General features: G+C 40.6%; 1 protein-coding gene across 3 annotated transcripts in view; it reads left to right on the plus strand.

The window, feature by feature from the left end:
- mapk8ip1b (mitogen-activated protein kinase 8 interacting protein 1b) overlaps positions 1–13,326 on the plus strand; it is a 62,639-nt gene that overhangs the window by 28,113 nt on the left and 21,200 nt on the right. For all 3 annotated transcript variants that reach the window (XR_003983831.1, XM_030414391.1, XM_030414392.1), the window contains exon 3: positions 9,926–10,183. Coding sequence is in view for 2 of the 3 variants with exons in the window: in XM_030414391.1 (XP_030270251.1) it covers positions 9,926–10,183 (258 nt within the window). In the remaining variant the exon portion in view is untranslated. The remainder of the gene's footprint in view (positions 1–9,925; positions 10,184–13,326) is intronic.

Consider the following 13,326-nt stretch of genomic DNA (forward strand, 5'->3'; position numbering starts at 1 on the left):
GTCTCTCTGGTCCTTTTTACAGCATCCCGTATCATATATGTTGTTGTTTACTTATATTACTAATACATGGGTAGATTTTTTGGCCACTTTGAGCAGAAATACATGACAACATATTGACCTGCTCAAATAACAGAAGAATTAGCTGTAATTTGATGTTGTGTCTTTAAGTGAAGTTTGTTCTCCTTTCAGCTTTGTTTTGGCTGTCACTAACTCCTAAGAAAAATATCTATATCTTTAGCAGCTAGATTCCCCCTCTTCTCCAGCTAACTTTGTACGTCCACCTTTCAATGTCAGATGGGCATACAGAAGATATAATGACCTGAAATAAGATAGATACTCTGTTTGAGGTGTACTGCTGCAATTGTGGTAATCTTTAGGGGTTCATAAGATATTTTAAATGGGACTTTATCTGGTAAAACTACAGAATATTGATACTGCAAATGTTATTGTTTTAAAATATGATTTTGACCCGGATTTTAAATGGGACTATATGTAAAGCAGCAGTTTTGCAGTTAACAGTTCTGACCATATGATGTCTATGTATTATATTGCAAAGATACTGCAGAAGTTAGCATGCTAAGCCACTAGCCCTGGCCGATTTTTGTTCCAAAGCTCCTGTTCTAGCAGTGTAAAAACTAGCAGTCCCCTGGTCCCAGAGAGCCCCGTCAGAACCCCTTACTTCATGGCTACCTGTGCTAACTAGCTAAGGGCGGCTACAGGAAGCAGCAAAACAGCAGTTACTCTGGTGGTGCAGTGTCTCTTATTTGTTTTAAGTATTACACCTTCTTTAGATACTCAAGTGAAAACATGAAGTCCAGATTTTATATACAGTTTAAAAGAAAAAATGTTGATACTTAATAATTTGTGATATTTAATCACATTGGAGCAACAAGTCCAAATATTTATTTTACAGGATTTAAAAAAAAGAATAATTCAAATGATAATGAGATTTATCATGTTTAAGTTTTAATGTGTTAATGATTCAGATAATTGAACGAGGGAATCTGTTCTTCAATCAGATCTTAACTATTTGCTGTCTTTCTGGGCATTTTTCTCATTTATTTATCTATAGTTTATTGTTCTGTATTTTTGTTTTTTTGTTTTTTCTTCCACTAAACAGAGCTCAGCAGCAGGTTTTGAGTGATTTAGCATTTTCACTCTTGTGTAGTTTTATCTGACCTGTTTGCTGTGTGATTGCCTAGCTCGGGCTGCTCTGATTGGACGGGATGCGAGCATCACATCTTCAGGGCAGCAGCATCTCGTCTGCCTCCCCCCCTTGTCTCTTAGCAACAGGGGCTGGAGCTTCCTTAAAGCGGCCAGTCGTAATTGAGGTCATAAAACATGATAGGAAGGGTAGAAGACCACCACATTAGGTATCGATCCTCAGCAGGTGAGAAGGTGAACTGGAGGAGAGAGGGGGAGAGGAGAAGTAAAAGGAAATGTTGGGGGAAGGGGGATGATGGTGTGATTACAGGTGCTGAGACAGAAAGTGGTGTGATGCAAATGATGTAAATGAACTGAAAGTACGTGTGGAGGAGGAGGGGTGACAGGAGTGTCTTATGACAGCTCAACAGATAGGGGAGTGAGTGATGAGTATTTATTGGATGGATGGATGGATGGATGGATGGATGGATGGTGGGAGCAATTACAACTACTTTAATAGCAGAGGATAGCTATTGTATGATTTTAGAAACTCCTAAATTATTGTCATTAATTTCCTTTTTAAATGTATTATTCCTACAATACCTGTGGATGGCAACTGCGATCGATATGAGATGGTATCATATGCCCATTTAACACAATCAGTTACATTTATATCAACCCACAAAAAGCAACTAAAATAGTGGAAATATTATTTTATCAATGCTTTCAAAATAAAGGTGTATCTCAACGATTGGTGGTGACATGAATTGATGTTTTCATTTTGCATCAATGCTATTGGATCGTTGATCGTTGAATCGAAATAACAATCTGAATCGATGTATGGTTACACCCCTAAAAATAACTTTTAGCAACTGAAACCCAAGACAAGATTGTTGTCACGACAAATACAACACAGCCTCAGCCTGAAATGACTGAATAGATCCAGCTGCTTCCAAGAGCAACACATTGAGAGCACAAGAATGACAGTGCAGCAGCACTACAGTCCATCAGGGCAACTGCAACTTGTAGTGTTGTCATTTCTCCCACAGTTTCACAGTGAAATGATAAAGTCAAAATTGAAACTGGAAAAGATGGCAGAAGTGACATTTTAAAAAGTCACGTATGTGAATCCTGCAAGTCAAACAGTCACTCCCAAAACAATGTGTTGTTAGGTTTAGGGACTAAAAGTAGTTGGTTATGTTTAGAAAAAACATTGTAGTGTTGGTAAGAATAACTACAAGACATTACTTGTGCAAATTTAGTTCCAAACCTACTTACATTAGGTACATAACTACATGAAGAACAGTCTGCTGAGTGAAAATCCTGAGTGTGTTTGATTTCTTTCTCATTCTATTCATGACGTCACCCTCATTCTGCCTTTCCAGCTCTAATAATTACTACACAACATTTCCCAACTGACGGATTAATAAAGTGTTACCTTATAACAACTTCCACTAGAGGTTGCTGCCCAATAAGAAACATCAATATGGGTCGTAATAAGCTGCTCTCACAACTACAATACAACTATCCACCTTATGGTTGTATAAATGAGATGGAAAGATAACAAAAATACAAAATTTGATGTCCGACATAACTTTGTTTGTTTGGGTGTAGACAAGGTCAAACATTCTACCTTCATAAATGGCCCATGACACATCTTGCTGGCACTGAATGATGGCATTTGGTGTTAATCCTTTTCGGTCAGGTAGAATTTAGAACTGTCCCAAACGATTATTTTTCAAACGATTAATCTAGCGATTATTTTTTCGATTAGTCGACTAATTTAATGATTAATTTAACGTTGCATGACCAAACAAAAGTAACGTAGTAACTGTAACTGTCGTTGGTAACTTATGTGAGGAAAAAAATACCACAGTTGTAGGCGGAGCAGTGTCTGTCCTCCCGCCTGTCCTACCAACTCTTCTACCAACTCAAACATTTCTTCCCGAAAAACAGTGTCTGTCACCGGCAAAAACCTTTAACTCACTCAAGTGGTTGTGTTGATAGAAATCACTGCGATGGTCAGCCCTCCCGACCGAGACTTCAGTGAACTTTCCCCCAGAAAACAGCCTCCGTCCCCGCAAGTGACAGAGTCATGTAGCGACCTGTTTACTGATGGCGATTATGTAATAATGTAATTTAGCACGAAAAACGTAACTCTTTTACCTTCCAGGATGTTTAGGGGGCCGGGTTCTCAATCACTACACATTATAAACGGTCCGCGGGTTTAGATCGGCAGGGGAAACACCTGGGAAACACCCCGACGTCATCATCATGACGTGTACCGTCACGTCTCTTTAGGAGCGGTAGCGCAGCTTTCTGCGTGAATAACATGGCGGTTCGTCTTTATTCCAGCGGTGCTTCGCTCTGTGTGAATGACCAACGGCGGAGAATTGGCGAACTGCCGCTGCGGCGTTAATGCAGCATCTTTGTGTGAGTAGGGATGCATATTGATAAGGATTTAGCGATTCCGATTCTTTATCGATTCCTGTTTATCGATCCGTTTTTTTTATCGATTCCCAAATAGGCTGAAAAACAAGTAGTAAATTAGTACAGAAAAGAATACAACCTGATTTATTCATATAAATCTTAATTATTCACTGCTTAGGATAAACAATACTCAAATGAGTCCTCAATAAACAAATAAACAATACTCAAATGAGTAAAATGAGTCCACAAGTCAAGTGGCTACTGGCTAAGGATAATCCCATAGAGGAACAAGAGGAACAACAAACAAGGAATGGACAGGGCTGGGCTGATTAAATTAAACTCATTTTTATCATTATCACACAACGTTAGCCAGTTGTTTAATTTTATCTGCTGTGCTAGTGCTCGCACTGGTGCTGCCAAGTGCGTCAAACACACGGCATTGCTGGAGTATAATGCCGTGTTGTGTGGCCAAATGCTTGGACATATTAGTTGTATTACTGCCTTTGGCGCGCAGATCCCTCTTACAGGTATTACAGGTGACGATCCCCGAGGTGTCGTCCTTCTTTGTGAAATGCAGCCAGACTTTGGATCGTTTTTGCCGGGACGACATTTCTCCAAAGTGCATCGCATGTAGCAGCTCAGCTCACCTCTGCTCTGCAGCAGCTTGTGTGTGTGACGTCATCGCAAATTTGCGAGTAGGGTACGTTTGTTTACAGTGGCGGCGCAGCCCGGGAAAAATCGATAGCGGAATCGTAAAGGGTTTTTGTTAGCGATTCCAAAGAATCATTTGACTCAGAACCGGTTCCCAAACGAAACCGGTAAACGATGCGCATCCCTATGTGTGAGAGGGGCTATTCTCAGCCGCCGCAGGTACTACCACTTCGTGTTTGGGACGACGCATTGATGCAGATTATTCATGTCGACGAATTTATGTTGTCGATTACGTTGATTACGTCGACTAAGTCGACGCGTCGTCCCAGCCCTAGTAGAATTATCCTGTTTGAAGAAAACAATTATGAGAGTCCAGAGATTACTTTCAATGTAACATCAGAGACTTTTAAACCAGGCCTCTGAACAGAAAAACATCATCTGAATAGGGACTAAACCAGACAAACAGCAGTGTCACAAATCACTCCTGTGCCCTGACAATTATTGACTTCTGCCTATGCCTATGTCTGCTAATTTTGAGAGAGCTTCTCTCTGCCACATTTTTAAAATGTTCATATCAGTAGTTAGTCTAAATGTGGACTTTAATGGATGCAGTTCCTGAATAGGAATGCAGCAACACAAACACCTCCCATTGTTGTCCCAATTCAATGCTTTCTGGGCTTTTAACAAACCATTATAGCAGCCCACTCTCAAATACACACAAGCCTCTTTTTCTCTCGAGGGAGAGAGACCTCTGGATATCTGTGATCGGTGTTTCTCTGCATACAAATGTGCTGCAAGGCAACACTTAGCCGATGGAATTGAATTAACCTCCATTCTATTCAACGACTGTGAGTTAGCTTCCTTTCTGCAGCTGCGCATGCACATGTCGACACCCACTCTGCCTCATTTACAAAGGATAACACATATGATAATCTTCATAATACTGCTATTCACCAGCATACAGCCAAGAATGGAGGTGTTTGCATGTGTAAATAAGACACAGGCTGTCAGCGAAGGTTTAAATACTGTGAACATAATTATTGCTCGGTATATGAGTGCAGTTCAGCGTCTGCATAAAAAATGTGGGTTAATGTCAATGCTTTAGTTCCACAGCTAGTTCCACGACTCTGCTATCACTGATCCTTCCTGAAATATTACTCTACGTTCCATTGCTGATGTTGATCTCTCTCTGGATCAGCTCTGCTCCAGCTCCTAAAGACAGTTTCATTTTCATTTTAGTTTACCAATTAGGATTTGACCGATATGTAGTTCTGAGTGATAAATCAATGTCATCATTATTCCTTTCTCCTTGCATCGTAAAAACATTCTCATATGAAGAAATTGTGGCTCACAGTGCTAAAGAAAAAGTTCTACGAGCTAAATTTGGCTTCAATGTCCCACTGTGAGAATTGGAATGGCCCATGAACATATATATTATCAATGAATAATATTAGTTTCTTATTGCTATACATTATTTTTTTTTGTGTATACTATATAATTCTCAATACTTACTAACATGGCATGGCCTAAAAAAAGTACTTAATGTGCAATTTATTCATTGTATGAAACTATCATTTTATGAAACTGTATCATTTTAGATACAGGGTTAGAGGTTCTGAAATGTTGACATATTTGGATTATTCTCTCTCTCTCTCTCTCTCTCCATAATTTATATATATATATATATATATATATATATATATATATATATATATATATATATATATATATATATATATATATATATATATATTTGTGTGTATTGAGAGTGGGCTGCTATAATGGTTTGTTAAAAGCCCAGAAAGCATTGAATTGGGACAACAATGGGAGGTGTTTGTGTTGCTGCATTCCTATTCAGGAACTGCATCCATTAAAGTCCACATTTAGACTAACTACTGATATGAACATTTTAAAAATGTGGCAGAGAGAAGCTCTCTCAAAATTAGCAGACATAGGCATAGGCAGAAGTCAATAATTGTCAGGGCACAGGAGTGATTTGTGACACTGCTGTTTGTCTGGTTTAGTCCCTATTCAGATGATGTTTTTCTGTTCAGAGGCCTGGTTTAAAAGTCTCTGATGTTACATTGAAAGTAATCTCTGGACTCTCATAATTGTTTTCTTCAAACAGGATAATTCTACTAGGGCTGGGACGACGCGTCGACTTAGTCGACGTAATCAACGTAATCGACAACATAAATTCGTCGACATGAATAATCTGCATCAATGCGTCGTCCCAAACACGAAGTGGTAGTACCTGCGGCGGCTGAGAATAGCCCCTCTCACACATAGGGATGCGCATCGTTTACCGGTTTCGTTTGGGAACCGGTTCTGAGTCAAATGATTCTTTGGAATCGCTAACAAAAACCCTTTACGATTCCGCTATCGATTTTTCCCGGGCTGCGCCGCCACTGTAAACAAACGTACCCTACTCGCAAATTTGCGATGACGTCACACACACAAGCTGCTGCAGAGCAGAGGTGAGCTGAGCTGCTACATGCGATGCACTTTGGAGAAATGTCGTCCCGGCAAAAACGATCCAAAGTCTGGCTGCATTTCACAAAGAAGGACGACACCTGTAATACCTGTAAGAGGGATCTGCGCGCCAAAGGCAGTAATACATACATACATACATACATATATGTATGTATGCATACATATATATATATATATATATATATATATATATATATATATATATATATATATATATATATATATATATATATACGTACGTACGTACGTACGTACGCACGTACATACATACATATATATATGTATGTATGTATGTATGTATGTATTACTGCCTTTGGCGCGCAGATCCCTCTTACAGGTATTACAGGTGACGATCCCCGAGGTGTCGTGTATATATGTGTATATATATATATAATAATAATAATAATAATACATTTTATTTCATAGGCGCCTTTCTGTCACTCAAGGACACCTTACAGTAAACAAAGACAATTTAAGCCACAAAGTACACAAGAAAAGAAAACAGTAAAAATTGACAGAAAATTCATTTAACTAAAAAAGGTGATCTTAAACAGGTGTGTTTTGAGTTTGGACTTGAAATCAGATAGTGTAGTGATGTTCCTTATTTCGGGTGGCAGAGAGTTCCAGAGCCGGGGAGCAGAGCGGCTGAAAGCTATGTATATATATATATATATATATATATATATATATATATATATATATATATGTATATGTATATATACATATATATATATATATATATATATATATATATATATATATATATTAGGGCTGTCAAACGATTAATTTTTTTAATCGCGATTAATCGCATTTTGTCCATAGTTAACTCGCGATTAATCGCAATTTTTTGGCACATTTTTTTCTGTTCTAAATGTACCTTGATGTATTTTTTAATGTTCTTAATACTTTTAACAACATAAGAAAGGGCAAATATGCTTGCATTATGAACATTTTTGGCGGGGGGGGGGGCTCTCTGCATCTGCCCTGTGTTTGGCTTGCAAGTGATATTTGAGACTCAATGTACTTCGATGGTAAGTCATTTCATGTCGATAGTACATGCAGATAACTTTTGTCCTATCGACCGAACCATCTGGCAGTGTTTCGAAAGTAGTTTGCCGTTCATACCGTAAATGACCAAATAATATACGGGTTTCAATCACCACAGGGTCCCTTTAAACGCCGGTGCAGATGTATATTTTGGTAAATAACCGCCGGTTCCAAATAAATGTCGGGTCTAATTTTTTATTTTTTTAAAAATTAAGGAAGAAGAGGTGTCCACTGACACTGCACGTTTTTCTTCTTCGCCTTTTTCACGCGGTGTGCTGCTTTCTGTCAGTCAGTATCACACTGATGATCGCCATGGCTCCGGTGCAGCAAAACAATAAAAAGTACCACTTGAAATTCAAACTTTCTGTTAAAATATGCAGAGGAAAACTCGGGAGAAGCAGCCGCTAGATGTTTCTCTGTCGACCAGAAGAGAGTGAGAGAAACGGAGCTTGAGCGTCTGTCTGAGGAGGACAGCAACAGGGCCAGGCTGCCTGCTGGAGGGAGGAAGAAGGCTAGCGAGGAGCCTGAGATAAACATGCGGGGATGAGTTATCAGCAAACGGGCACGCCACGAGAGAGTGTCCCGCAGAATGATCAGGACGATGGAGAAACAAATGTCCGCCACCGTGAGTGACAGCAGAGATGAGGAGTTTGCAGCGAGTGCTGGTTGGCTGAATCGTTTCCTCCGCCGCAGCAACTTCACTTACAGGAGGATGCCAGAGAATTCACCGAGAAGCTGGAGAAGTTTGTAATGTTTTCATCCAGGATTATTGTGAGGAAGGAATTAAACGCCTGTCCCAAATTGCCTTTTGGTCTGTTAAGTGATTGAAACAACTAAACTCCCCGGCTATTATTTGGTATTTTACGGTAAGTCCTTTCTCAATTTCCTCACTTTTTAGTCCACCGTGTTTTTCCCGAACCGCCAACCCTGCTGCTTCTTCTTCTGATTCCCTTTCTGCCACCCTCTGGATCAAGACTACAGGTGCCACTGACGGCCGTAAATCTTTCAATGCGCGTTTTGTTTTTTGGTTTTTTATACCGAGCGTTAATCGCGCGTTAAAAAATTAACGGCGTTAAGAGGATGTTGCGTTAACTCTTAACGCCGTAACTCTTAACGCCGTTAACGCGTTAACGCGTTAACTTTGACAGCCCTAATATATATATATATATATATATATATATATATATATATATATATATATATATATATATGCATCAGATTGACTCTAATTTTGTTAGATTGTATTTAATTTTACATGAGTTTTCATTCTTAATAGATTTGGAGCTTAAAGCTTTTGTGTTTGCAGTAGAGAGATAAAGACAGTAATAGGCCTAGCAGTGACTCCATGGCAAAGCATCTAGGAGTGGAGTGACCATGTGTTCTGTGTGTGTGGCTGCAGGGATAGTAATGGGAAGTGACTGAACTGTCCCAGTGCCCTTTGACTTACTGCCTCTCAGATGACGCTTGTGTTGGCTTCGATTTCAGCAGTGATGCAGAAGACAAAATGAATCTTATCACAAAATGAAACAGCTGCTCCGATTTGTTGGGATTTTGGGCAAATATGTCGACTTGTGGAATACGTGACATGAGGATTGAGAGGATTGCCATAAAAATAATCTGTTCGCCAATAAGTACGTTTAGCTGAGGCTGATGGAAATGTACATCAGATACATCAGTCACCAAGGCAGTACAACAACCCCTACAAAAAAAGGTGTCTGACATGAGCACGATGTCAGAATAAACAATGAAGGGAAAATGAAATGATAGTTCATGTGACTATCAGGCAAGGTGCGAACTCAAGCAAAGCGGATATTAACTGCCACTTTCATAATAGAGAGTGAAATGAAAAAAAACACAAGCTGTGAAACTGAACAGTGATTAGCAGAGCAGAGGGAGTGTTCATCCTCACTTCATCACTGTAGGTAAATGCCGTCATGTGGAGAAGCAGATGCTGGGAATTGCCTAGGTCTCTCGTCTCTGTGCTTTAAGCAGCTCAGTGTTGGCAGTGACAGTGTTACAGGCTGGAGACAGAGCAGCCTCTTATTGGCCGGCTCGGTCTCCTCATCCCATCCGCACGCAGCCTCTCTCTCCTTCCTTCCGCCTGTCTCTCTCTACCTCTCTCTGCCTTGACTGACAGTGTTTTCCCCTCCAATCTCTGCAGGGCCATGTGAGGCGAGGAACCAATAGCATGTCGGGGAGGGCCGAGCTAGGCGCCGTCGGCCAGTTTCAGGCAGAGATGCTGCATTTGGAACTCATCGACGGGGCTGACGGTTACCGTGGTGACAAAGAGTCCTCGAAGGCGTCTGCCATCGCACCACCGCCAGTCATCAAGGACCCCGCGGCACCTAGCACCATGGATACCTACCGGCCCAAGAGACCCACGACCCTTAACCTCTTTCCGATTGTGCCGCGCACACAGGTAGATCCTGCATGAACACACCCACACACACACACACACACACACACACACACACACACACACACACACACACAGTTCGTGGCAGATGACGGAATATTGATCAAAGTGATCAGCATGAGGACTAGAGCGTCAGTAAGGAAGATCTTTTTTTCCTTTCCATCAGTGTGTCTGCCTGTCCGGGTTCATCCTCACACACTGATATGACAATACAAAATGGAATTATAAATAGTTGACCTGTGTGACATCACCAATGGATTCACTACAATTGTTTCTCTGACAGGATGTGTTTGCGCGACCGAACAATAGCCTCAATTGACAATTGTCAAGACACAGAGACACTGAGATTTTTTCTCCTTGGTGCCCATCTCTGTTTGTGTTTGAATGCAGCTCGAGCTCGTGACTGTGTGTGCGTGTTCGTGGATGTCAGTCTTTGTGAGGACCAGTGTCAGCCTTGAACCTCAAGGGGGAAGATTTTGTCTTTAAAGGGCTGTACGAGGGTTACTTTAAGGTTTTAAGGTCAGAATTGTGTTTAGTTTAGGAGCGGAAGAATATACAGTATCAATAAGGGTCCTCACAGGTGTAGACGCACCAAATGATGATGTGTGTTTGGGTGAGGCTATGTGCAATTGTGCGCGTGCGTGTGAGTGTAGGTATGCATGAGTGTTGATCTCGTGTGTCCGTCCACCTTCTGTTCATAAAGCAGCGCTCTTGTTTTCCTTCACTCAAAGGACAGACTTGGAGCGCCTTGGTAACAGAATGGCTACAGCCAAGCCCCCAGGAACAGTGCCGAGCTTTCAAAGCCAATGCGACATACTGGCCAAAACTGGCCCAAAAAGCCTTTTTCCCATAAGCCTACATTTTAAAAGAAGCAACTGTAGGAGGATAATTTTTTTTATAGAGTGTCAAAACCCCCTGCAAAAATGACATGTTTCACCATCAGAATTTGATCCCTTTTGGTCCGATAACATTTGGAAAGTCTAGAGGAGTCGCACCGTTAAGTCATTTCATCATTCAAGTTAGCTAAGGATTGACCCTAAGGTTAGCCAGCCCGGCCAGCTGGAGTCTCTACTGCAGATGCATTACGGGCCCAACAGTGTGGGCTCTGGAATATTTTTATACACAGGAAGTTGAGCTTTTTTGGCTTCATGCATCACTGAGCAGCTTTGAATGAACATGGCTCCACTTCCCACGCTGTAACCAGAGTTCCACACCAACGGGCCCGTAGCTCTGGAGATATGTGTGAGTGGATAGTTCTCTACATTCCACGAGTTCTTTAAGCTTTTTTTCAGTCTAGTAAATATGCATATAAACAACTCTTTCACATGGTGAACAAAAGTAAATGACGATGACACTAGTTAACTTGTTTTTTTTCGGCTGATGGGGTGTGTGCTTTGTTTTAACAATACTGGGTTAGCTGCTGCTGATAGTGCTTTGTTGTCTTTCCTGAACATATTCAACTACCTCATATTCCATTCACACATTGAAACAAATCTTAACCTTATAGTAACAAATACAAACTTTCTCTGCCGTTCTTGTGAAACCAACTGGCTATTAGCTTTAGCAGTTAACTCACTTAGACTCATGGAAGACTCCAGTCAGGCACAGTGTGAGCACAGGCAAAGTGGGACAGGCAGGTAGGCAGTCCAGTCATTTCCAGTCAGGCCGAATAAAATGATCGTCTTGGTTTATGACTGAAATGCGACAGCAACGCACCGGATTATTACGCCAGACAGTAAATGTGCCGTTGAACCAAAATTATACGCTGAAAGAGGCTAAATGGCTCTGAAGGGCCGCAGATTTGGTGAAAATTTGCTGAGTTCATCACAATGAGTGGCACCTTTCACATTACATGCTGCCATTTTACTCACGATTTCTGCAATTCAAACGTTAAAACGATAATTGAAGAGATGAATGTAGTCATTTTACAGACAAACCGACTATAAAACAAAGCTGCCAGCCTTCAGCTGCCATAACAATGTCTGACTTCACTTGTTATTGCTGTTATTTTATGTTTAATCTCCTAAATCTGAGGGAATATAGTAATTTGAGTGCAGGATTTAGTAATTCAAGCGTAAAGAATGTATTCATAGCGAGAATAATAAAGTAGAATAATAATGTATAGTCAGTATAATATTATGATAATAAATGTATTTTCATATTCATTCATCCACTTTAGTTTTCAAAAAATGCACTCTATGATGCATTACATAGAAATGTAAATGCCTTTATGGTGACTTTATTATGCAACCTATAGAATATTATGTATGTGAGTTTGCCATTGACTCACACACTCTCCACAGTGCAGGCTGTCAACATGATCAACCAAGCAGCTCTATATTTGTCTACGCTTTTGTACTCTGCCCAGTCTCTGTGAGGTGGAAGCATGCCTACTGTTCTCGCTGTGTTTGTGTGTGTGTGTGTGTGTGTGTGTGTGTGTGTGTGTGTGTGTGTGTGTGTGTGTGTGTGTGTGTGTGTGTCTGTGTGTGTGCGTGTGTCTGTGTGTGTGTTGACCTGTCAGAGCAACCATGTATAAAGCAAATAATTGCTCTGAAACGTTTCTCTACTTGGGAGGTCTTCCTGTCTCCTGGGATATTGTTAACTGTCTTCATACAGAAGCCAAAGAAAAAGAAAAAACAGAAAACACAGCCTGATTTAAAACAATTTCATGTTAAATAAGTGAGGGGTTTACCTGAAAGCGGCCTTTGCATGAACTTTGAAGATGTGACGCAACAAGACTGAGCATCCACCAGCAGCAGATCTTGTAGTCATTTTTGTTTTTGGACTCTAATGTAGCTTGGCCACATTTACAGATCAATCATTCTCTAGTGTTCGTAATGACTGTCGGTTTAACAGTTCTACCTGTTACATCCTTTTTATATGAATCATTAGCTTTAATTTCTTCTCACAGATCGAAAATGTTCAGAGCAGTTTCCTACATTTCCCACAAAGCCCACCGACAACCCCACTGGCTGGGGAATAAAATAGCTCTGCTGTGGATGACGTACAGAAAGCCTTTTGATTCTAGAAAAGATGAGGACAAAAAAAACATTACAAAAAGCTGTTGAAAAGGCGTTTGTGCTGATGACAGGTCTGCACAATACGTCTGCGGTGCATTCTGGTAAATTTCTTGCTCCTGTGGGAGT

This window comes from Sparus aurata, chromosome 4, assembly GCF_900880675.1.
Source record: "Sparus aurata chromosome 4, fSpaAur1.1, whole genome shotgun sequence".
In the NCBI taxonomy this organism is placed as follows: Eukaryota; Metazoa; Chordata; class Actinopteri; order Spariformes; family Sparidae; genus Sparus; species Sparus aurata.